General features: G+C 38.3%; 2 protein-coding genes across 4 annotated transcripts; both read right to left on the reverse strand.

The window, feature by feature from the left end:
* Positions 1-2,898: 2,898 nt before the first annotated feature.
* On the reverse strand, positions 2,899-27,071 carry LOC146475155 (uncharacterized). Of its 3 annotated transcripts, XM_085116218.1 has the most exons (6): positions 27,053-27,071; positions 26,874-26,965; positions 26,682-26,736; positions 16,261-16,352; positions 16,086-16,140; positions 13,705-14,144 (listed from the first exon to the last, which is right to left on the reverse strand). In XM_085116218.1, the coding sequence occupies exons 2-6, from the start codon at positions 26,889-26,891 to the stop codon at positions 14,014-14,016; spliced, it is 351 nt and encodes a 116-aa protein (XP_084972344.1). In that variant the 5' UTR covers positions 26,892-26,965; positions 27,053-27,071; the 3' UTR covers positions 13,705-14,013. The 3 variants fall into 3 exon arrangements, with proteins under 3 accessions (XP_084972347.1, XP_084972346.1, XP_084972344.1); XM_085116221.1 differs by lacking the exons at positions 13,705-14,144; positions 16,086-16,140; positions 27,053-27,071 and adding exons at positions 2,899-3,243; positions 6,946-7,000 and having other exon boundaries at positions 26,874-27,018; XM_085116220.1 differs by lacking the exons at positions 13,705-14,144; positions 27,053-27,071 and adding an exon at positions 2,899-3,243 and having other exon boundaries at positions 26,874-27,018.
* On the reverse strand, positions 20,537-21,825 carry LOC146475156 (uncharacterized). The gene has a single exon (XM_085116169.1). The coding sequence runs from the start codon at positions 21,808-21,810 to the stop codon at positions 20,713-20,715; it is 1,098 nt and encodes a 365-aa protein (XP_084972295.1). The 5' UTR covers positions 21,811-21,825; the 3' UTR covers positions 20,537-20,712.

Genomic DNA, 27,071 nt, shown 5'->3' on the forward strand with positions numbered 1-27,071 from the left:
GCTGGATTTATGAGTCACAAAATGCATCAGTTAGTTGGACTAGAACTAGTACGCGTGCGCGCAGCAAAATTGTCCTGTTGAGACAAATGAGTGCGCATGCTCGACTTCTTTGGCGAATCGAATAGTGGGTACCACGAGTTTGCAACCGTTCAACCTTTTTTTGCTCTGGTCATAGTACAATCATCCTTACATCCGGTACTGAAAATCCATAAACTGGCAAAGCTATGAAACGTAAACATCATTCATTTGTGCATAGCGCTAAAAGGGAAAGAAAGTGGTAAACAACAGGTGGAGAGCGTTCATACCTTCGCCTACGTCAAACCTTAAAAAAAAAAACACTCAAACGATTTTACGGTCAAACTGGCAAAGTATATGCAACTATAACTCGAGAAAAGACAGTTCTTGTGACACAATTTTTGTGTTAAGGTTACGTAAATCGCTCCCTGGGCTTGAGTGGAGAAATAGGGAACCCAGGAAAGAAACTGACTGCAAAATCCTTGGATTGTTTCCGTGGGGCCATGGTTATGGAACTGAATTGAACCATGCATATTAATGATCATTTAATCAGAATTATAAGGTCAACAGAGATAGAAGCAACCTTTCTGATCCATTTAGGTAAACCCCCTGTTTACCCTGAAATGAGGGTAAACTATGTTTTTCGCATAGATACAGGCCCTCTATTAACTTTCTTGGAATTGACACGGACGTTTGTACAAAACTCCATAATATTTAATTAAATGCTAACATCGCAGTAAACGTTTCCTCAGACAATGTCTTGCTCTAATCTAGCACGTTTGAGTTGATTTTTTCCAAACTTATTAGCGCGGCAGTTTACCTCCGGCAACAGAAAGTAGTTTAACACTTAAAGAGCGGTACTCACTGAAACGTCACTACACTGAAAAAGGCAGGAAGTCAGTTTGAAAAACAAACTAGGGTAAGTTACGTTGTTCGTTACTATCAACGCGATCTCTTTTAAGGCCAGGCTAAACTAGGAAACATTGTTGCAGAAACACTGTTGCGGAGGCAAATGTTTCCCAATTTGGCCGCGCGGGAAACATATGTTGCGGAAACAATTTTGCTGCTCGGAAACAAGAAAATGTTTTTGGCTCAGGTCAAAAACATTTTTGTTACCCGGACACAAATTTAGCTTCCGAAACATATGTTTCCCAGCCTAGCCACAATGAAAGCAATGTTGACTAGTTTCCAGTGCTGCTCATTAAAAATGTTTCCTAGCAACAAAGTCAGTTTATTATTATGCGCATGCGTGAACCTCTGTTTTCCGAAACAATGTTTCCTCGTTTAGCCACCGGGGAAGCAAAACATTTTGTTTGCTCCCCGCTAATTTAGCCACCACGAAAACATAACAAGAAACAATGTTTCCTAATTTAGCCAGGCCTTCGCTCTTGGAATACTGTTCGCTTCTCGGAACAGATAATTTCCGCGGACAAATATCTGAGCATACGTTCGCTAGCGTCACGTAATTTTCCTCAGACGAGGCGTTGTTCTCAATTGCTCACATTCAAGTTCAGTTTTGTTAAACTTAGTTCTAACCAGTGTACCTCCACAGAAAATAGTTCAGAATTGTAAGATCGTTGCTCAGTTGCAAAGCCGCGAGAGAAACTGGTCTCAAACGGGAACTCTTAAAACACAAGGGTAAGTTATGTTGTGCATTATTTTAAAAGTCGTCTCCCACTCGCTAAAGCTTTCTTGTAAGCTCACGAAGGCTGTTGTAGTTTCCTACCTAATTCAAATTATCCGAGTATTCAGTGTTGGTTGCAAATTCACTGCTAAAGGGATCGGTCTGACTGAAAGAAGAAGACTAAGACACTGGTGTCAGTTATGCTGTACATAGTTTTGAACACCATCACGGTAAAGCAGTTTTCTGGCCTGCGAGGAAAACGAGGCCTTTTCCGGTTGTTCACGTTGACGTCTGGAGTCTTGCGCGCGAACAGTTTGTTTACATCTTAAGAAAGCCGAGAGGAGAACATGCATGTAAATTACAACAAAATAGAAAAAGCAGGCTTAATGTAACGTATTTGAGACAGCGACGAAGTTGTTCAAGGAGAGTTCTTACTGTGTCAAATTCCCAAGACATAGTCATGCACGTCGCAAGTGGTGGTCATTTCCCACAGATCTTTTCATAACTAAACACAATTTTGCGTTTTAATCTTCATCACATAAACGAAAATAGAAATTTCCATCGGCTTGCTTGTTTTTAGCAGGATAGCATTCTTTTGTTTTGAAAATAGAGCAGTTTGAATTTTCGATTTTTGCGCAGTGCGTGACAGAAGGATCAATGCTCTAAACATGTCACGTACATGAAAACATCGATTTGCTTCGTTTTTTTTTTTTTTTTGTAGGTCTGATCAGCTAACATGTAATAGAGTGTTTTCATTCACGTGACTACTGAAACAAAAGAAAGTATTTGCATAAAAATAGAGTTCAAATTCCCAGAGGTTTAGATTGGGACACCAACATGGCCGCCATTTCTTTGTTTTGGGACACCAACATGGCCGCCGTGACGTCATGTGAAAACCGCGAGACAGAAATGATTTAAATATCGAATGTTCATGCTCAGCAGACCAAGAGGGGTTAGTTTTTGTTTTCCATTTCTGTTTTAATATCACTTCTAACGTAACTTTCAAGGTAACTTTTAACACCATTTAAACGGAATCTGGATGATTCTGACTGGCTCAACTGTAATTATTGCAAAGTATAAGGATACTTTCTGTATGCAGCAGTTCGAACAGCGGTTCATCTATTCACAGTCAGAAAGCGGTTCAAGCAACAAATTAAAAACGTTTAGACTTGTTGAGATCTTCTTTCTTTTATCACCAATAAGAGTTATATCAGTTCCTTTATGAAAAAATTAACTTTCAATAAACATGAAACACGACCAAGCATTAACCACTTTTATTTTTACGCATGCAGACAATGTAATGACAGAGATCCACATAAAATACTTGTTCTATTATCCGATCAGCTTGATTTCTAGATACGCTTGTTTACATAACATCACTATTCAAAAAAAAAGTACTAGTTTCTAGGAGATTTAACTTATTTTCGGAAAGATTCAACGGATAATAAACTCTTATAGAGCAGCCAGAATTTTACGTTATCCAGAAACATGAAATTCACTTGACGAAATAGCGCTCTGACATCTCAACTTATCAGGCACCTTCTCCAGCATCCCAAATGCAACAGGCAAATTTTCCTGGATGTTTGAACCCATTGGCAGTGGGCCTGACGAAAGCAAAAAGATGGAGAGTGATCATGAGTGTGCTGTATTGGATTTTTCAAATTTAACGTCATGATGTGCATCTCACGGTTCTAAGACTACTTATTATTGTCCTATTATATTGTAATTTTTTTCTCATACCATAATAATAATTATTTTAGGTGTATACAGGGCCCCTCAAGATAACAGCCCCGTAGCTGATTGGGCCACCCTGTCTAGATAAAGTTCACTTACTTACTTACTATTAGATCAGAGTGGTTTTCAATTGAGTGTTCAAAGTGATTTCACAATTGCTTTAGTTTTGCTTTGCTTCGCTCTGTAATTGGCCAGAAAAATATGTGCCATCTTCTCAAAAAAAAAACAAAATCAATCGTGCCATGCTCGCACGCGTTTACCCTTATTTGGCGTCGGTTACATATATTTATCTTCGATTTCTGATTGGTTCATTGCACTGTTTGCGTCTGATGCGGATTGGCCAGAGCAATTACTTTGGTTTTGTTTTTTCGACACTCATTTGAAAACCGCTCTAATTAAACACTACTTTATGTCTTGAATAGTGCAGATTGATTAACATCATGAATTTGAAGCCTTTCCTTGGATCCTTTCCTAATCTGAACAGAGTAGGGACAATTAAACAGTTTGGCCTAAAGGAAGGTAAGGGTTAAATATTAAGTACAAACACCAACCCAATTTTTTGGGGATCCCCATTCCCCTCGCGGGATAGCATGCAACCAAAACACAAATTGCACCGTGCGAACCGGCACGCGTGATGTGGTTTGAAATTAAACTGACACAGATGCATCCACCCTGATCGAATGAATTGACAGTTCCGTAAAGTGTTGCTGGCTATGATGAATTTAAAAGGGGATGAACGAACAAGCGTTTGTTTTGAGGTACCAAGCTACGTAAAGATTCTGGCTGACATATTGTGTTTTCTCCAGTCGACTTCAATCTTGACTTGCTCAACTTCTAGTGGTCAAAACTGCACATGCCATCTTACAACTGTATCTCAACAAACTCTCAACTAACTCCGGCTATTCTCAACTAACTAGAATCTTGAATTTTTGCATTGATTTAGAACTGTCTCTGGGTCAAACGATCGAAGTAAACCTAAATATACTTACACGGCCATACAATTCAATAACGGGTATCCAATGAAAACTCGGACAGAACAACAGTTTAAAAAAAAAAACAGAATGTTCAAATACAATGATGCAAGCCAATGGCAAGAGATCCCAGGCGTGTTTATCTCGAGAACTAACGCTAATTAAAAGCCCTAAATAAGAAACCAACCATATGACAACCTACAAAACGTTTATGTAGGATAACCTATACTTTGAATTCAGTGCACCCAATGGTTCATTTCGGTCGATATCTGTTCGGAAGCGGCCTTATTCGCCTCAGAAATTACTGGATTTAGTCGTAAAGAAATGGAATCCACAGTTTTGTTCGGCAAAATGTTTGCTCGAGATTTCGTATCAATTGAAAACTAATTCCTTTCGTTTCCGAAGGGGCAAATGTGGCGTTGACAATGCGAAAAAGGGTTAGCCTGGACTTTTCGTAATACCTGGACAACAACTAGTAAATTCGGGAAGTAAAATTTGACTCTCAAACGGTCTTCAACTGAAGTTAAATTTTAAGCATCGGAACAAAACAATCACACAAACATGTATTTTAAAGACCGACAAAAAGCGACCTGAGAACACAGGGAAAATTTGACATATTTTGTTTGAATAATGTTAGTTCTCGTTCCGTTCGTCTGCATGTTTGGATCACAAGATAAACATGACGGTCACAAGCTGTAACGTCACACCACTAAAATAACTTAATCAAATAAGAAAATTGTATTTCCTAACTATAGACACAGTGGGCATTCTGTTTATCTCCTACCCAGATTTTCTCATTCTTCGGTAGAGAACATTTGGTAAAATCCCTTTTCATGTGTTAGGAATGTGACACACGGCACAACTGCATATGCTAATCATTTGTAGCAAAAGAACACTCCTTCCAAAACTTGCCAAAGATGGATTTCCAAGATCAATTGATTGCTATAAATTTCGTTGGTGTTTCGGCCACCGTATTAAAAAAGCATCAACGACTTTAAGTTTTCTGCGAAAGAAGAAAGCCGACGCAACACTTTTGTTGACAACTGAATGTTGGTCAAAAATTTCTACATAACTTTTAAGTCTTTTAACAGAGGGACGACACTATAGAAATGCATGTTATAAGAATTTGTCGCAGTTTAATTAAATTTTCAGTTTACGTCGATACAATAAACACCTTTCACAGAAGGACTGATGCTTCTACGGGCGCGGAAAGCAAAGGAGAAAAAGGTTGATACGACTTACATCGGACGATTTTCATTGACCATGCAATCAGATTGGAGAATTAATGTATCAGAGGTTTTCTCCGAAAACAAACATCTGGACACGATAATAAATTTGATAGTGACTGAAAAGATGCCTGTGTCGCTTGAGTCCGGTTTTGCGGCTATGCTGGGTTCATAAATGCGTTATAAAGGGTGTCACCTATTTTCAGTGTCACTTTGAACATCCTAAAAACATATTTGTACAGACGTAAACGTCAAAATAATGGTTCAGGTTTGTTAACAACGATCCAACTAATGGCACAGAAACTAGTATCATCATCCCTGGCTGCAGATGGTTAGGATGGAAATGGGTTGACACTTGAAAAAAACGACCAGTGCTTTTAAGTCCCTCTTATATATCTTGGAAAATTAAATGGCTCAAACTTTTTCGAAGTTTATTCTTGTCCAGAGAATTTATTTCATTTTTCAGCCCCCGCTGCTCCAAGAGCAATTTCGTGTTTGAGAAATGGTCCAAAGTCAAATAATTGAACAGTTTCGACAAACATACAGCAAAATCTCCGTGATAGTGCCCTTTTAATGTCCGTTTAGTTACCGGGACTGGCTTTAATTTGTTACTTTCTCTTCAGGGTCGGCAACGTCATGTTTCTTGTGGCATAAGAAGCATTTCGCTAAACCAACAGAATAAGAGGTCAAATGCAAACTAAAGAAAAAGCGTCGAAAAGCCACAGAACAAAAATTAACAGTGTTAAATATGAACTCATAATTTGAAATTCGGGACAGGGCTCCATTCAGTGTATCCACCTTTCAGGAAACAAGCGTATACTAAATGCTATTTGAGAATTATCGGCTCTCAACTAACAGTATTTTTTATTTTAATTTCGGGATACAACTTAGACGAGCGTTATCTATTGCCCTGGTATAACTGGCGAACACTTCTATTTCCCTTTACTTTTTCTTTATTCCCACTTATCTAATCAGTCGAGAAAACCAGAAAAGAATATTCAAGAGAAATATTTCGAACGTGTGTTTTTTTTTTCTTATTTCTTTTTTTGCTCAATACACTTCTCGTGCCATTCGTCTATCTGTTTAGATTCTTTAATTGACATTTCTGGTCGCAGAAAACTTTTAGGAAACAGAGACCGTTTTCATTGAACTAATAAAGTTGCTGTCGGTTTTTCGAGCATCCTGATCCTGGAGTTTAATTGTTTTTTAAACCACGTTGTTCGTTCATTGACGAAGAAGAACTATTTTCCCCATGCTACTATCCTTCTTTTAGGTACATAAACGCCAAAGCCAAGAAGTCAAGTATTTCTTCACTGTACAATCAAAATTTCCAAAGCGACTCGTTCCTGATAAGAAACCATCATATTTCCTTTACCTTTGTCATCAGTTGATTCGGAATGCTCCTCCATCGCTTGGAGTGGGGCCTTGTCCTGCGCAAAAGGAAAATTGCAAAAATGTTATTAGAGGTAAATACCTTGTAACGAGAAAAAGAGATGAAAGTTGTCTCTTTAAACAGAGGGGCCTTTTTAAGCAGCTGAAGGTATTTACAGTAATAAACAATATATACCTCGCCTGTCATAGACATTGTTGCACAGCTCAAGACTCTGGAGAAAACGCCACTGTTGGTTGTCCGTTTTAAGCTGAGCACTACTGCCTGAACTTTGAAGAAGCAAGAAAATTTATGTGTGCAGTAGTAAGATCAAATTTCGTGTTATTTGTCATGTCATGAGACTCGCTGTGTCACAATTTTCTTGCTTGTGAATGTTGTGATCAGCACGTCTATTCAGGACATGTCCAGAACATGTTAACAGCTTGTTTTAGCAGGTTTTCGGTTCGGCCCAAATTAAGTAACCTTTGTGCCGTTACAATGATCAGCATCAAACTTCTCCTTGTAGTATCAGTGGTTTCTCAACCACTTGGATCATAAGAATTAAGGATATGATCACGGTAGGCGATTTTCTTAATATTTGAATAACTTCTCCCTAGTAATTTCATAAGACAAGTATGGGTACAAGCTAGGAGAATTTGTTCTTTAATATCAGGGTTTCAAGGGTTTCTCTCGCCCCGTTGCATGCTCAAACGTTTATTTTCATTCGAACTAAATCGCACCATGAAATAAAAACCAAATCGCCAAGAAACGTGTGATAAGAACACAGGAAAAATTTGAAACATTTTTTAAAGCGTGCTTTGTCCTTTGGTGAAAAAAGAACAGCTTGCAAACTCCTACACCATGAACTTTGACGAAGGTTAAAAAGTGTTGACGTGCCAACTCGCCTCCTGCAGTTCGGTAATAAATTTGTAATAAAGCCTTCATACCTCAGCTCTTAATCATGAAGGGAAAACTCAATTATACTGAATGGAGATTTTTCTTAATGATAATTCTGAGCCGTTAGGAGAAGTTTTTCATATGCCATTGGGTATGCTAGCTCTGTGGCATTTGTTTAGGTTTACCGGCTCGGATTAACTGCAAGATATCAGACAGGGCCAAATAAATGCTATCTATGAAGACATGGGATCCGTGGATTTCGTAACATGTGATTTCATGCTTATGTGCAGTGAGATTACAGGATGTTCGTTTATCAGGGGAAAAAAATGGAAAACTGAATCAAGGCCTTGTGTTTTCGGATTGATGAAAATGTCGTTTCGGATACCAAAAAAAAAGGTCAGCTAAGATTTGCGGAAAGGAAATAAGACCTAAGGTTTTCGGGAAATGGACAAAAATGTCCTAGTAATTTCGAAAAGACTGGAGTTCCCCAAGAATGACCGAACAGATAAAATATTATAGTGCGGCCTAAGATCAACCTACAGAGCTTTAAAAGCACTCCAGATAGCCTAAAATAGCGTTTCAAAGGATCTGAGAGAAAACTGTCGTTGGGTGCCCCTGGTTTATCACTTATATGAGAGTCTTATATATAGATCCACGTCTTTACAAGACAGTGCTGAATATGTAATCCATGAAGACATAGGATCCGTGGAATTCGTTACTCGTGATTCCAGGCTGATGCTATTTATCTACAGTGAGATTGCAGGGTGTTCGCTCATCACGTACATTCGCGAAGAGTCTAACAGATTCACGTCTTTACAAAGTTGATCATTGTCGTCTCTCGCTTTTGAGAGCTTTGGGCTCTTACAGCGAGTGAACTTGATTCAGCACCAGACAAGACGCCTGTGGGCGTAACTTACGCGGGATGAGTTGGTGCATGTTTAACACTAAGTGCAGGTGGAAACGTATCCTCCCGTCGCCATTGATTAAATTGAATACTTTAAGTCACAAAGATAGCTTGATGTTTGTTTCGCTAAACTTTCGTGACGCTTGTCGACGACTTACACCGGAAATTGATTATGATAACATAGTGACCGAGCCACATACATACAGGCCTGACTCACGTTTGCTATTGAATAGTTAACAATTATTCACCGAAGTGGAGGTGAATAGCGGTGGATATTCGCGGGTCGGAAAATATCCACCACTTTTAACGACACTGAGGTGAATAATTGTTTTAATATATACCACACAAAGCTGAATAATTAGCTAGCCTGAGAATGGGACCGACACAAACAACGTCTGCAAAGGAGGCTAAATAATTAGCGGGCCAAAAAGGTTCCTTTTTTTGACAGTATACCGACAAAAGGTGGGAAATTTTGTTGTACAAAGTATTGACGCACTTGTTTAGTTGCTAAGGTGTCATTTTCTTTAATTGTTGAGTGAAATTCGTTCTGATTTTGAAACCATGCGGCAAAATATTAGATGTTTCATTGTAATTATAGTGCTCGGCAGTTTTCGTAGACAAGGCATTGTAGTTTCATTTTTCACCATAGAATATGAGGTTGTAAAGATTAAAAAACTTACCATTTAATGCCGTCAAACTAAACTTTGACGCCATTTTTGCATTTTTTGTAACAGCTGCCTCGTTTATCTAAATGAATTCCCCGTTAGTGACCGTGGCGAAACTGGAAGCCATCTTGTTTCTCTTTGGTTGCTCGGAGGTGAATAGTACCTGGCTAATCACCTAGGAGCTAGCCAATCAGCACGCGCGAAAGACATTTTTCAGTTGTGTGGTATATACTAAATTTGAATGATTCCTTTATAGCGTCAAACCATCCAGGGGCCCGTTTCTCGAAAGTCCCAGTAACTTATCGGTCCCGATAAGTACATTTTTTAATGTTTTTGCCGATTACACAGTGATCACAGACATGGTACTTGGTTAATATTTTCACTGAATGATCTATAAGGTTTTAAAATTTATTATTCAAAGCTAACAAAAATTGACTTCTTTTAAGAAACATTCAGTCGCCAAAGACACTTGTCGGGCCCGATAAGTTACCGGAACATTCAAGAAACGGGCCCCAGGGCTCGATCAGGGCTCATAACGCAGTGTATAATGTTTTCACCCAATATTTCAAATCAGGGCACAAGGTTAAAGCACTTCCTCGTGTAAATATTAAATTGGCAAAATGGCACATCTTGAAGTTTCAAAGGAGATTGAAAGGCTTGTTGAACCATTCAGGCGCGGCTCTGTCGTTTTAATGATTGCGAAGGTTTCTGATGGTGATGAAGCTCTGGATACAAGCCAAGCGTCGTTTTCAATTTTATTTTTGTGGGATTTGTAACGAATAAACTCTTACACCAAGTCAAGTTAGCTTTGTGTCATTTTTCTACTTTCTTTTGAGTACTTTACTTATACCTCATAAAAATTTCTGTTATTCCCAGGTTGATAGCTATTCTTCTACACAATAAAGTTGTTTATTTTGGTCACAAACTAGGTGCTCAGTTCCATGCAAAGCTGATATCGATTTATAAGAGAGTCAAGATGCCTTTCTTGCTGTCAACTTAATCTTAGAATGCATTATAATTATTATACATTTTTTTCATTTGTTTTGGAAGGGATTGGAAAAGTATGAACCTTTCATAACGTCCTGTCAATCACATTAGTTTTTTTGTTTTGAGAGTGCAGACTGATACGGTTTTGTTCAGGGAAACCGGCTCTTATTCTTGATATCAGTTGCAAAGTCAACACGACAATCGCTTGTGAATGCCTTATGCTACTTTATATATATGAAAACTAGAATGAAAACTAGATAAGGGAGTGCATTCGATGACCTGGATCCAAGGTTCTCTCTCTCTTGCCAAGTTGGTTTGACATAAAACCAAATAGCACTGGAGTATAAATCCTCAACTGTCCCTAGCTGTCTCAGCTGCCTCTCCTGTTACCAAAAAACAAAATCCATCATGCAGTTATCCCAGCAGTTTGTTTGCACTTTGCTACATGAGAGAGTTAACTTGGAATAAAGTTGGAAATTTCACAACAATTAAAGGATAATGAAATTTTGGGCCGTGCAGTACTGATTACACAATTGAAAAATTAGAGAATTATCTCTGCATGGAGTGAAAATTTCTGTGCTGGAAGGAAACCACTTAAATTTCGCATTGCCCTAGTGAAGACATTTGGTCCATCAGTGATCAAAATCGTGGGGTCATGGGTTTAAATCCTACCAAGGTCAAAGAGTTTTTCTTTACCTTGCATCGACCACATGTCCTAACTGATGTAATATTGAGAAGAAAACTAAATGTTTCCTTCCACTACAAAAATTTACATTGCAGATTTTATTCTCTAAATTTCTCAATTAAGGTAGTTGGGTTGTTTCTGCCCGTTAACCTTTTGTCCTTACTAGCAAAAACCCAATTGAAGAAGTCAGTAGACTGCTAAACACTACACAGCTGCAGCCTCATCACTCCAGCTTATGGATAGCACCTCATCTGAGAAGTCCCATTCATTTTTACACATCGAAATACCTACCATGTATCATTAACAGTAAGCATTCTGTAAAATATTCCTTACATTACACTTCATCACCCTGTTTTTCTGAGAAAAAAAATAAAAAGGTACAAGCGTGTTTTAAGAGAGTTGAGTGTGCATATCATAGTCCTCTCCTGAATATTTCACAAAATGATGTACCGATTTATACTTTGCTTGAAATATTGCAAATAAAAAGCATTTTATCACTTTATCCTTCAAACAATCAGTGGTTAAACTGTTCTTATATAAATAAAGAATATTTAACTTAAACCTTGTACAAAACGGAAAAGGAAATATTAATAAGTGTTTTCCCTTATATTACTGAAAAAAGTTATACCAGACTATGTAATAAGGTGAAGAAAACTGTAGCACTGGTCACTGACGTCACAAAACCAATAAAAAATAAACAGATTATCAAAAGTAAGTAAAAGGAAACAATTCACACGGTGTATAACATTTGTATAATAACGTTGCATGAATCACTACAGTGGAATACCAATTTTTTCAACCTCTTGGGAAACTGAATTTTGTTCAAAAAATAGAATCTAAAATCTGACTGAAGCAAATCCAAGAGAATAACAACTACCGGTCCAAAGAATCGAGAGTGTCGAAAAATTGAGGGTTCAAATAACTTAGATTGCACTGTAAAAACAAATGACTGTACATATTTCATAATTCATTGCCCACTACTAAGTTTTGAATTTTAATGGCTAATAAGAAGTTTCACCTTTTATCTGTTATCATAGTTATCAACACAAGCCAGGGTCTGGTTGCATTGAACACGGCCTGAATATCAGCCACATCTACGAGTTAACGATAGTGTCACTTTGATGTCCTCAGGGATCTCGACAGGTCTTAACCTCCCTTGCCAATCATTTTTGAATGCAAATAACACCCTGAGAAAGAATTTTCTTTTTTACCTTAACCCTGACTTCATCTTTTGTGGGCTATTTCTTTGTTCCCGGTCCCTTGGGAGGCCTAAAAGGTCTCTCAGGGGACGTTTTCCGATCTACACATTGTAACACTTGCCAAACATGGTCATGGTGCACTGAATATTTGTCGTCCGTAGTGAACAGATATCCTGCGATATACGTAATTTCGTGTGTCGGGGAGAAAAATGGCAAAATAAAGATCGCTCTAGCTTTTCTGCAATAACCGTGCTTTGTTAACAATGAATTGAATAACAAAACAATCACCCTGCTCAATGTTGCGGAATATCCCCTGATTTTAGCAAACTCGGACTACAGCCTAGTCGGCTAAGTTAATCAGAGGCGAAATTGCGGCATAAATGTTAATTAGTCAGGTGATGAAACTTGAATTTCAAACGACTAGACGTCATTCGTATGATAAGAAGAAGCTACGTGTGGTTTTGAAAATATATTTCAGGGTAGTTTTGGGGAATTCAGATAAAATATTCAGAAAATATATTTCAGACTTGTTTTTGGGAATTAAATAGTACCCACACTGAAAAGAAAGCCTCGGAAAAAAGTTCGAACATTGTACGTTGTAAAACACAACCGCTGTGTGTTGGCCAGAAATGATTGGATGTGTAACTGATCGCTTTAACAGTAGCACTAAGGTGGAGACTCCAACCATTTACACGGAACATCCGAAACCCTGACAATGATATGGGTTTTCCCTGTAAATCGGTTAGTGGAGGGTTTTTCCCTACACGGCGCCCGGCTAGTTCATGCTAACCTATTAAGTAGAACGAAAGAGTAGATTACAACCAATTACAATGACGTTTAGGAACACTGCCAATGATACGGGTTTTCCCCGTGAACGCGGTAGAGCTAGTCCGATTGTTAGGTCACTGAAGGTTTTTCCCTCAATAGCACGTGTATTAATTGGGTAGTTCATGGTCACGTGTCCAGTAGAACGAGGGTGGAGAGTTTAACCATTTACACGGAACATCCTCCTAACAGATATCCGTCTAGTCAATGATGAAGCATTAAATAAGTGTCACTGTAGCCGCTCCGTCAACAAGCCGTATTCGTTGTTCAAACATTAATGATTTCTTGTAAATTTATACAGATCGTCCTGCATATTTGGCAACGTCTAAACAATTGCGTGACAGAAATAATTTAAATATCAAATATTTTCTGCAGACTACGAGGGATTATTTTTGTTTTCCATTTCTGTTTTATCACCACTTGTTACGTAACTCTTTCAAGATTTCAAGGTAACTTCTACATTATTTGAACGGAATCTGGATGATTCTGACTGGCTCAACTGTAATTGCAAAATATAGGGATACTTTCTGTGTGCAACAGTTTGAATAGGGGTTCATTCATTCGCCGTCAGTAAGGTTCAAGCAAGAAATTAAAAACGTTAAGTCTTCTTGCGGTCTTCTTTCTATTATCACCAATAAAGGTTACATCAGTTACTTAATGTGAAAGTTAACTTTCAGTAAATATCAACCACTACCAAGCATTAAACACTTTTATTTTTACACATGCTGACAATGTTATGACAGAGATCCACATAAAATACTTGTACGATTATCCGATCAGCTTGTTTACTAGATACCCTTGTTTACATAACATCACGATTATAAAAAGAATAACTTTGAAGAGATTTACTGACTTCTTTTACTGGAAGATTCAATAGATTATAAATTCTTATAGGGCAGTCATAATTTTATGTTATCCACCTAAGTTTTCCGTACTATCCGAACCAATCCCAGTGTAAGAATGACATCTCCACTCCACCTTTTCCAGCATCGCAAATGCAACAGGCAAATTTTCCTGGATGTTTGAAGGCATTGGCTGTGGGCCTGACGAAAGCAAAAAAGATGGAGAGTGATCATGAGTGTGCTGTATTGATTTTTCAATTTTAATGTGATGATGTTCAACCCAGGTTCTAAGATTGCCAATTATTGTCCTTTTAGATCGGTTTTCAATTGAGTGTCCAATCTGACGTTTGCTTTGGTGTTGCTTTACTTTACTCTGTAATTGGGCAGCAAAACACGTGCCACCTTCTCAACCAATCTGAACCAAAACCAAAACCAAAACTTACCTTGCCCGCACGCGTTTTCCCTCGTTTGGTGTCGGTTACATATATTTGCTTTGATTTCTGATTGGTTCATTGCGCTTTTTGCGTCAGTTATGATTGGCCAGAGTAATTACTTTGTTTTCGGTTTATGAACCTCAAATGAAAGCCAATCTAATTAAACACTACTTTGTGTCTAGAGAAGCACATTGATTAAAATCGTGAATTTGAAGACTTTCCTTTGGTCTTCAGGGCCTAATTTGAACAGGGTGGGAAAAGTTAAACACTTTGGTTTAAAGGAAGCTAACGGTTTAATGAAGCACGCTACAAACATTAACCCAATTTCTGCGGATCCCCCAAAACAGGCGGCAATTGATTCAAAGAGTAAATCGTTTAAAAGGATATGAGCGAATTTGCCTTTATTTTGAGGTACAAAGCTGTAAAGACTCTGGATGTCATTTTTGTTTTCTCCAGTCGACTTAGATCTTGACTTGCTCCGCTTCTAGCGGTCAACACTGCGCATGCTATCTGAAAACTGTATCTTAAGAAACTCTCAGCTAACTCCGACTACTCTCAACTAACTAGAATCTTGGCCGGCATGAATGTTTACAATGATTTAGAAATCTTTGATTTAAACGATCGAAGTAAACCAAAATATGCTTACACGGCCATACAATCCGATAAGTGGTCTCCAATGAAAACTCGGACAGAATAACAATTTAAAAAAAACAACAGACTGTTCAAATACAATGATGGAAGCCAATGGGTCGGCAAGAACTCCCAAGCATGTTTATTTCGAGAACTAACGCTAATTGAAAGACCTAAATAATAAACCAACCAGATGACAACTTACAAAACGTTGTAACGACAACACTTTTGCTTGAATTAATGTAAGTCCTCGTTCGGTTACCCTGCATGTTCGGATCACAAGATCAACATGACGGTCACAAGCTCTTGCATCACACCACTAAAATAACTCAACCAAAAAAGGAATTCGTTTTCCTAACTATAGGTAGGCATTCTGTTAACCTCGTTCCTAATTCTTCTCATTAAGTATTCTGTAGAGAACATCTGGTAAAATCCGTTTTCATGTGTCAGGAATGTGACACACAACGCAACTGCATATGCTCAACATTTGTGGCAAAAACACTTTGCCCAAGAATTGCCTATAAGATGGATTTTCAAGATCAGTTTATTGCTATCCAGAATTTCGGTAATATTTCACACACTGTTTTAAAAAAGTTCAACGATTTTAGGATTGTGGAAAAGAAGAAAGCCGCCGCAAAAGAGTTTGTTGGCGATGTTGGCCAAATTGCGTGCGCTCTATTGCCAAGCAACTATATTTTCACAAAACTTTTCAGTCTTTCAACAGGGAGACGACACTATAACTGAAAAATGTGTGTTATAAGAATTTGTCGCAGTTAAGTGAAACCTTAAGTTAAAATCGATACAATAAACATCTTACAGAGAAGGACCAAAGTCTCAGGTGTTAAGTTGACATTCTGGTCGCAGAAAACTTTTAGGAAACATAAACCGTTCTCCTTGAACTAATAAAGTTGCCGTGGGTTTTTCGAGCGTCCTGGAGTTTAAAATTGTTTTCTAACCATGCTACTATCTTTTTAGGTACAAAAACGCCAAAGCCAAGAAATTAAGTATTTTTTCACTGTATAATCAAAATTTTCAAAGCGATTCTTTCCTGATATGGAAACCATCATATTTCCTTTACCTTTGTCATCAGTTGATTTGGAATGTTCCTCCATCGCTTGGAGTGGGGCGTTGTCCTGCGCAAAAGAAATATTGAAAAAATGGTATTAGAGGCCAAATATCTTGTAACAAGAAAAGAAGATGAAGCTTGTCTCTTTAAACAGTTGAATGTATTTACAGTAATAAACGATATGTACCTCGTCTGTCAGAGACATTGTAGCACAGCTCAAGACTCTGGAGAAAACGTCAGTGTTGGTTGTCTGTTTCAAGCTGAACACTAGTGCCTGAACTTTAAAGAAGCAAGAAAATTTATTTACAAGTATGTGTGCAGTAGTAAGATCAAATTTCGTGTTATTTGTCATGTCATGAGACTCCCCGTGTCACAATTTTTATGCTTGTGAATGTTGTGATCAGTACGTTTATTTCACATAACAACAACATGACCAGAACATGATCACAGTTTCTTGTAGATTGACCCAAATTAAGTAACCCGTAACAGTGATCAGAATCCAATTTCTCCTTGTAATATTAATGGTTTTTCAAGCCCTGAGGTCATAAGAATTAAGGATGTGATCACCCAAGGCGATTAACTTGATATTTTAATAACTTCTCCCTAGTAATTTGATAACAAAAGTATTGGAACAAGATAGGAGAATTTGTTCTTCAAAATTCAGGGATTAAGCTCGCCTAATTGCATGCTCAAACGCCTATTTTCATTAGAACTAAATCGCACTATTAAATAAACACCAAACCGCCAAGAGATGTGTGATAAGAACACAAGAAAATTTTGAAACTTTTTTTGAAGCGTGCTTGTCAGCTTTGGTGAAAACTGACAGCTTGCAAACACCTACACCAATTTTGGCAAAGGTTAAAAAGTGTTAACGGGCCAAATCGTCTCCTGTAGTTAATAGGATCCGTGGAATTCGTTACTCGTGATTCCATGCTGATGCTATTTATCTACAGTGAGATTGCAGGGTGTTCGTTTATCACGTACATGAGCCGAGAGTCTAACAGATTCGCGTCTTTACAACGTTGGTCATTGATTTCCCTCGCTTTTGAGAGCTTTGGGCTCTTGCAGTTGTTTCCAGCTCTGTTGCTACGTGACTGAAATAAAAGTATTATGTTTTTAGAGCTGACATGTATCTCCATTGGTTTGTGGGTTAGCTCGCATCCTATGAGACGCCATGTGAACATTTTGCATGTTTCTGACATTGAGTGAACTTGATTCAGTAGTAGACAAGACGCTTATGGAGGTTTACGCGGGATGAGTTGGTGCACGTTTAGCACAAAGTGTAGATGAAAACGTATCCTTCCGTCTCTGTTGATCTAATTGAATACTTTGATTCAAAAAGATGGCGTGATGTTGTTTCTTTTTTCTTTTTCTTTTTTTTTTAACAATTCCTTGTGTAAATATCAAATTGGCAAAATGGCACATGTTGAAGTTTCAAAGGAGATTGAAGAGCTTGTTGAACCATTCAGGCGCGGCTCTATCGTTTTAATGATTGCAGAGGTTTCGGATGGTGATGAGGCTCTGGATGCAAGCCAAGCGCCGTTTTCAATTTTATTGTTGTGATATTTGTAACGAATGAACTTTTACACCAATGGAAACCTAATTTTTGCACTTGTTTATGAACCTAGGGATCTCGGCGTGTCGTAAAACTCCCTTGTTAATCATTTTTAAGTGCAAATGACGCCCTGCCAAATAATTTTCCGTTTATAAACTCTCACCCTGACTTTATCTTTTGTGGGCTATTTCTTTGTCCCTGTTTCCTTACAGGGCCTAAAAAGTGTCTCAGGGGACGTATTCGGATATACTGATTCAATTGGAGGCTTCTTAAAGAATATTTGTCTTCTGTCCAAAAATCGCCTTTTTTTCCAAGGGGTAAGCCCACTGTTTTCGCTCCAAAAATGTCCAAATTTTGTCGGGAATTTTCACTCCTTTATTTCCCTAAGGGAGCTTGGCGTGTCTTAGCCTCACTTGGGAATCATTTTTGAGTACAAATAACGCCCTGAGTACGAATTTTCTTTTCTACCTTTACCCTGTGTTCATGTTTTGTGGGCTATTTCTTTGTCCCTGATCCCTTGGGAGGCCTAAAAAGTGTCTCAGGGGACGTTTTCCGACATACTGATTCGATTGGAAGCTTTTTAAAAAATGACCCCTTTTTCCAAGGGGTAAGCTCACGGTTTGGGGTGAAAAATGATCAAAATTTTCAAGTCGCTCTTTTTGACTCCTTTATTTCCCTGGGGATCTCAGCGTTTCTTAAAACGCCCTTGGAATCATTTTTGAGTGCAAATAACGCCCTGACAAAGAAATTTCTTTTCAACTCTCACCCTGACTTCATCTTTTGTGGTCTATTTCTTTGTCCCTGGTACCTTGGGAGGCCTAAAAAGTGGCTCAGGGGACATTTTCGGACACACTGATTGGATTGGAAGCTTTTAAGGACGGTGCCTACTAATACCGAAGTATTTTTGTGCGGTTTATGACTATGCGAGAAAAGCAGATCTTAACAGGGCCTATTGGAATCCAAAAAGAAAATTGGGGGTAACCACGCATTTTTCAGAGATAATTAAGCAATAATATCTCTAAAAAACGCCAAAATATAAAGCAATCTATGGGATTTTTTTCCTAAATTGAAGCTTAATTATCTCTGAAAAATGCATGGTTACCCCCAATTTTCTTTTGAGATACCAAAAGCATTCGGTAAGTTCTACTTTATCCGTATAGTTTAAACCGCACAAAAATATTCCTGTATTATTAGGCACCACCCATAGGAAACCCGAGTATCTCACGATGCGCAGAACGTATGCGCAGTAACAATAGTAGGCACCGTCCTTAAAAGACTATTTGTATTTCGTCCAAAAATCGACTTATTTCCAAGGGGTAAGTCCAGAGTTTTTCGTCCAAAACAAGGAAATTGTTTAGTCGGCATTTTTTACTCCTTTATTTTCCTAGGGATCTCGGCGTGTCGTAAAACTCCCTTGGGAACCTAAAAAGTGTCTCAAGAGACGTTCTAGAACAAACTAATTCGATTAAAAGCTTTTAAGGGAATATTTGTATATCGTCCAAAATTCGACTTTTTTCCAATGAGTAAGTTCAGGGCTTTTGTCAAAAATGACCAAATTTTGAAGTCGGTAATTTACAATTGTTTATGTCCCAAAGGATTTCGACGTGTCGTAAAACTCCCTTGGGAATCAGTTTTGAGTGCAAATAACGCTCTCACAAAGAATTTTCTATTTAACTCTGACCCTGACTTCATAGTTTGTTGCGCTATTTCTTTGTCTCTAGAACCTTAAAAGGCCTAAAACGTTCTCAGGGAACGTTTTCGGACACACTGATTCGATTGAAAGCTTTTAAAAGAAATTTGTATTTCGTCGGAAATCGACTTTTTTTCAATGGGTAAGTTCAGGGTTTTTGTCAAAAATGACCAATTTTGAAGTCAGTATTTTTCCTTTGTTTATGTCCCGAGGGATTTCAGCGTGTCGTTAAAATCCCTTGGGAATAATTTTTGAGATCGACCTAAATTAAGTAACCCTTTAAGCCATAAAAGTGATCAGCATCAATTTTCTCCTTGTAATAACAATTGTTTTTTACCCCCCTGAGGTCATGAGAATTAAGGATATGATCAACCACGGCGACTTTCTTGATATTTAAACAGCTTCTCCCTAGTAATTTTATAAGAAAAGTATGGGAACAAGATAGGAGAATTTGTTCTTTAGTATTTAATAGTTAAGGTCGCCCCGTTGCATGCTCAAACGTCTATTTCCATTCGAGCTAAATCGCACCATGAAATAAACGCTAAACCGCCTATAAAAGTGTGATAACACAAAAAAAAATTTGAAACTTTTTGACACGTGGTTTTTCCTTTGGTGAAAAAAGAACAGCTTGCAAACTCCTACACCAATTTTGACGAAGTTTTAAATTTAGTGTTGTATATCACCTTATGAAACTTTCAATGTTTATTTCACGTTGGTCCTCTGGCTCAGGACAAAAATAAATTTCTAATATTATAACATGAGGTCTGACATTTCAACTGATTTAGTTAAATTAATATTGTCATTACCATTTAATTGTGCCACAGAACAAACACAATGAAAGGTACATCATCTGGTCTCGGATCCAAGTATTTATCACCGCCTATGTAGATGAGACACCATGTAAACATTTTTGCACGTTGCTGACAGCGAGTGAACTTGATTTACCATAGAAAACACTGCAAATTGATGTTGAATGGAGTGCTGCGTCGCAAATGATCCCTGACCTCAAATGATCACCAAATATTATGTATAGCTTAACACATTTTTTCAGGCTTTCTTTTCGTAACTGCTTAAGTTGCGTAGTAACTGCGAGGATCTTTCTTCTATTTGATTAACACATTGTAACACTTGCCAAACATGGTCATGGTGCAATTAATATTCGTCGTCCCTAGTCAACAGATATCCTCCGATATACGTAATTTTGTCTGTCGGGGAGAAAAATCCTTATAAGTAAAGGTTTGGTTATACATAGACAAGTAAAGATAAACGATAAAAAGGAACAACGTTTCGGGGTCGTCATGACGCCATTATCAAGTTCGAAGTGATAGAAATAATTGAAGTCAATGTCAGAAATAGTTCACCAAAAAATTAACATAATGTCTGAATATATAATGTCACGTAAATAGTTTAGCTTGAATTGAGTCCGATTGGACATTGAGAGATGGTGTTAACTCTCTAATTAGCAACATTTCGTAAACTAAGCAATCGAACTTATTCATGCACTTCTTAAGGACAGAAAAATTTCTGTCAAGGTCTTTAGGGACATTACGGTGTTCATTAAGAAGATGCTTGCCAATGGAAGAAGATTGGTATTTATGCTCGACCACGCGCTGGTGTAAATGCCGAAGTGTAAACCCTACATAACTTGCATCACACAAGTCACATTGATATTTATAAACAACACAATTCTGATTTACAATAGATGGTTTTCTCTCCTTTATCTTTAGTTCTTGTTGGATTTTGTTACCAACAAAAATCGGTTGGATGACTGTGTCAATCTTCTGGCTAAGATCTTTGAGCTGTTTGTGTACCAGGTCAGCAGAAGCCTGATCTTTGAAAGGCAGGACTATTCGGACAGTTGGACTGTCTCTTGGGGCAGGTATTGGTTGAGTGCCTTCAGCCTTAGAGGCTACAAAACTCCTAACGGTGGTGTTGATAAGTTGTTGTGGGTATTTCAACCGGGTGAACACAGCTTTCAAACGGTCACATTCTTCAGAGAAGTACGACCAACACGATGATAAGCGATACGCACGATCAAGCATGGTTCTCAAAAGCCCTCGTTTATAGCGCATATCGACGTGACTTTGGTAGTGAAGCAAAAGACTCGTGTTAGTAGGTTTTATGTAGACCTTGGTCTCAATTTGGGGAGCTCTGTTAAGGAACTGCATTCCAAGAAAGGGTAGCAGACCATTAACCTCTGTTTCCATGGTGAACTTCACAGATGTGTGGCAGTTGTTAAGAACCTGGAGAAAATTAGCCGCTGATTTTGTGTCCGGCATTATTGTCAGAGTATCGTCGACGTACCTCTTGTAAAAAGGAGGCATTTTTCCCGCAAGCTCTAGGGTTTCTTCAGTGGATCCCATGAAGACATTGGCAAGGAGTGGCCCGAGTGGCGAACCCATGGCGACGCCATCGGTTTGTTCGTAAAGTTGGCCGTTGAATTGAAACAGCTGATCTTTGGTGGATGCTCTGAGAAGATCTACGAGGTCCATTCTGCTAAGGTTCAATTGGTGGGTTTTGTTGAACCAGTTATCTGTGAAAGCTTTATCTGTATGGTTTCCTCTAGGGGCACGTTGGTAAATAGCGAGGAAACATCATATGACACAAGAATATCGCCACTGTTGATCTGTAGTTCCCGAATCTCGCTCGCAAAATTAAAGGTGTTAGTTATTGTGTATTTGTTATAGGACAATGGCTGTAGCTTCTCCTCTAACCATTTTGCTAACCTATAATTATACGTTTGTGTGGCAGATAAGATGGGTCGCATAGCCAGATGTTCTTTGTGCGTCTAAGGCAAACCGTACAGGTGTGCTAGCCGGGAGCCTGTGGGGCGCACGGAATCTGCAATCACTTTGGGTAATATTCTGCGGACAATAGATTCTAGCTCTTTCTCCTTTTGAAGAAGTGGATGGTGATGTCTGGGCGGTCTTCCTCTAGTCTTCGGCCTCTCTGGATCAACTGCTCTGAATTTTGTCGTTTCATTAATGGATGCTTCGGATAACAAGCGTAGGTATTCCGATTTGTCCATGACGACTACCCCTGACCCTTTGTCGGGTTTTGTGATGACAATATCATCGCGTTGCTTTAACTCCTCGATGGCTCTAAGGAGTGACTTGGGAGGTTTAGGACCTCTTCGGTGGATGTAATTGAGTGCTATTGATCGTAGGGTTGCAGCTGAAAGCTCTTTAAGGTCATCAGGCAGGTTAGGCTCAAGGGGAGAAAAATGGCAAAATAAAGATCGCTCCAGCTTTTCTGTGATAAAACTGTGCTTTGTTAACAATGAATTGAATAATAACACAATTACCATGCTCAATGTTGCGGAATATTCCCTGATTTTAGCCAACTCAGACTACAGCCTCGTCGGGAAGTTTATCAGAGGCGGAATTCGGGGTGATTTCGCAGTATAATTGTTAGTTAGACGCATAAAAAAAATTGCATTGTTCAGGTGATGAAACTTGAACTTCCAACGACTAGACGTCATTCGTATGATAAGAAAAAGCTACGTGTGTTTTTGAAAATACATTTCATAGTAGTTTTGGGGAACTGAGATAATATGTTCAGAAAATATATTTTAGAGTTGTTATAGGGAATTGAATAGTACCCACACTCAAAAGAAAGCCTAGGAAAAACGTTCGAACATTGTGCATTGTAAAACACAACCCCTGTGTGTGCTCCAAAAATAATTGGATATGCTACTGAACGCTTTAACAGTAGCGCTTGGCTGGAGAGTCCGACCATTTACAAGGAACATCCGGGAACCCTCCCTCCTTTTCCCTGTGAAAGCGGTTTGGCTAGTCCGATTGTTAAGTAACTTCAGGATTTCCATCCACGGTGCGCGCATTCATTGGGTAGTTAATGGTCACGTGTTTAGTAGAGCGAGAGTTTAACCATTTACACGGAACATACCCCTATCAGATATAAAGATATTTCTGACGTCATCTAAGTTAAAATCCGTCTAGTCAATGATGAAGCATTAAATAAGTGTCACAGTAGCTGCTCCGTCAACAAGCCGTATTCATTGTTTAAAGATTAATGATTTCTTGTAAATCTATACAGATCCTCCTGCATATATGACAATATTTGAACAATTGCGTGACAGAAATAATTTCAATATGAAATGTTCTCTGCAGAACACAAGGGACTGTATTTGTTTGCCATTTCTGTTTCCGTCATCACCACTTCTTACGTAAGTCTTTCAAGATTTCAAGGTAACTTCCAACACCATTCGAACGGAATCTGGATGATTCTGACTGGCTCAACTATAATTGCAAAGTGAAGGGATACTTTCTGTGTGCTACAGTGTGAACAGGGGTTCATCCATTCGCCGTCAGTAAGGTTCAAGCAAGAAATTAAAAACGTTAAGTCTTCTTGCGGTCTTCTTTCTTTTACCACCAATAAGGGTTATATCAGTTACTTTATGTAAAAATTAACTTTCAGTAATAAAGAACCACTACCAAGCATTAAACACTTTTATTTTTCACATGCAGACAATGTTATGACAGAGATCCACATAAAATACTTGTATGATTATCCGATCAGCTTGTTTTTTAGACACGCTTGTTTACATAACATCACGATTGAAAAAAAGAGTAATTTCGAAGAGATTTATTTTACTTGAAGATTCAATTCATTATAAATTCTTGTCGGACAGACATAATTTTATGTTATCGATAACAACAGCATTCCGTCTTATCAATCGACTCTAAAATTAAAGAATAGGAATCACATCTCAAGTTATCGGGCACCTTTTCCAGCATCGCAAATGCAACAGGCAAATTTTCCTGGATGTTTGAAGGCATTGGCAGTGGGCCTGACAAAAGCAAAAAGATGGAGAGTAATCATAAGTGTGCTGTATTGATTTTTTAATTTTAATGTGATGATGTTCAACTCCAGGTTCTAAGATTACCGATTATTGTCCTTTTAGAGCGGTTTTCAATTGAGTGTCCAAAGTAATTTCACGTTTGCTTTGGTGTTGCTTTACTTCGCTTTGTAATTGGGCGGCAAACATGTGCCACCTTCTCAACCAATCAGCAGCAAAACCAAAACCAAACGTACCTTGCTCGCACGCTTTTTCCCTCATGTGGCGTCTGTTACATATATTTGCCTCGATTTCGGATTGGTTCATTGCGCTTTTTGCGTCAGTTGTGATTGCCCAGAGTAATGAAAACCACAGTAATTAAAAACTACTTTGTGTCTAGAGAAGTGCATTGATTAACATCGTGAATTTGAAGCCTTTTCTTGTGTTTTGAGGGGCTAATGTGAACAGGGTAGTTAACGGATTAATGAAGTGCGCTACAACCACCAGCCGAATTTCTCCAGATCCCTCACCCCCCCCCCCCCCCCCTTTCTTTATCCCCCTGGCAGGATAGCATGGAACTAAAACGACAAACTGCACCGTGCGCAATATGGTTTGAACGGTTAAACTGGCAGAGATGCACCCTCCCTGAATTAATTCACAGTTCCGTGTGCATGGCTTTATGAATTGTGTTTAAAACAGGCTCCAATTAAATTAATGTTGAGAACGAATCGTTTAAAAGGATATGAGCGAACTTGCGTTTGTTTTGAGGTACAAAGCTCTAAAGACTCTGGCTGACATTTTAATGTTTTCTCCAGTCGACTTCAAAGATTGTTATTATTATTGTCTTAATCAGCGCTCCTCTTCTAGCGTTCAAAACTGCAGATGCCATCTTATAACTGCGTAACACTACTAAGGACAGAACTAGTCTCAAACACAGTTCATCGTACATCAGTCCCAAACACAACTTTGAAAGCTCGACTACAAGCATCTTGGCCCTCGACTTACAACGCATGCCCTACGCTACAACTCCATCGTAAGAAACTCTCAGCTAACTCCGACTATTCTCCACTAACTAAAATCTTGGGCATGAATGTTTACACTGATTTAGAAATCTTTGACTTAAACGATCGAAGTAAATCTAAATATGCTAACACGGCCATACAATCCAATAACGGATGTCCAATGAAAACTCGGACAGAATAACAGTTAAAAAGAAAAGACTGTTCAAATACAATGATGCAAGCCAATGGTCCGGCAAGAACTCCCAAGCATGTCTATTTCGAGAACTAACGCCAATTGAAAGACCTAAGACTAGACTTTCAATTAAGTGCACCCAATGATTTATTTCGGTGGATATCTGTTCGGAAGCGGCCTCAATCGCCTCAGAAATTTGGTATTTAGTCGTAAAGAAATGAAATCCACGATTTTGTTCAGCAAAATGTTTGCTCGTATCGATAGTAAACTAATTCCTTTTCGTTTTCGAAAGGGCAAATGTGTCGTTAGAAATGCGAAAAAGGGTTAGCCTGGACTTTTTGTGAAACAAACAACAGCTAGTAAATTCGAGGAATAAAATTTGAGTTTCTCAAATGTTCATCAACTTTAATTTTCAGCATCGGAACAAATCAATCTCTATTCCAATTACCCAAATATGTCTTTAAAAGAGCGACAGAAAGCGACTTGGGAACACAGGAAAAATTGACGTATTTTGCTTGAATTAATGTCAGTTCTCGTTCGGTTCCCCTGCATGTTCGGATCATAAGATCAACATGACGGTCACAAGCTCTTACATCACACTTCTAAAAAAACACAACCAAATCACAGTAAGGAAATTCTATTTCCTAACAATAGACACAGTAGGCATTCTGTTAACCTCGTATCCAATTCTTCTCATTAAGTATTCGGTAGAGAACATCTGGTAAAATCCGTTTTCATGTGTCAGGAATGTGACACACAGCACAACTGCATATGCTCAACATTTGTAGCAAAAACACTTTGCCCAAGAATTGCCTATAAGATAAATTTTTAAGATCAATTAATTGCTATAAATTTTGGTAATATTTCACGCACCGTTTTAAAAAAGTTCAACGATTTTAAGTTTGTGGAAAAGAAAAAAGCGGCCGCAAAAGAGTTTGTTGACAATGTTGGCCAAAGTGCGTGTGCTCTATTGCCAAGCAAATATATTTTCACAAAACCTTTAAGTCTATTAACAGAGAGACGACACTATAACTGAAAAATGTATGTTATAAGAATTTGTCGCAGTTTAGTGAAACTTTAAGTTAAAATCGATACAATAAACATCTTACAGAGAAGGACCAAAGTCTCTGGTGTTAAGTTGACATTTCTGGTCTCAGAAAACTTTTAGGAAACATAAACCGTTCTCTTTGAACTAATAAAGTTGCCGTGGGTTTTTCGAGCGTCCTGGAGTTTAAAATTGTTTTCTAACCATGCTACTATCCTTTTAGGTACAAAAACGCCAAAGCCAAGAAATTAAGTATTTTTTCACTGTACAATCAAAATTTCGAAAGCGATTCGTTCCTGATACGGAAACCATCATATTTCTTTTACCTTTGTCATCAGTTGTTTCGGAATGTTCCTCCATCGCTTGGAGTGGGGCGTTGTCCTGCGCAAAAGAAATATTGAAAGAATGTTATTAGAGGTAAATATATTGTAACGAGAAAAGAAGATGAAGCTTGTCTCTTTAAACAGAGGGGCCTTTTTAAGCAGTTCAATGTATTTACAGTAATAAACAATATGTACCTCGTCTGTCAGAGACATTGTAGCACAGCTCAAGACTCTGGAGAAAATGCCAGTGTTGGTTGTCTGTTTTAAGCTGAACACTAGTGCCTGAACTTTAAAGAAGCAAGAAAATTAATTTACAAGTATGTGTACAGTAGTAAGATCAAATTTCGTGTTATTTGTTATGTCATGAGACTCACCGTGTCACAATTTTCTTGC

Source organism: Pavona decussata, unplaced genomic scaffold (genome assembly GCF_977016875.1).
Source record: "Pavona decussata unplaced genomic scaffold, jaPavDecu1.1 SCAFFOLD_85, whole genome shotgun sequence".
Classification (NCBI taxonomy): Eukaryota; Metazoa; Cnidaria; class Anthozoa; order Scleractinia; family Agariciidae; genus Pavona; species Pavona decussata.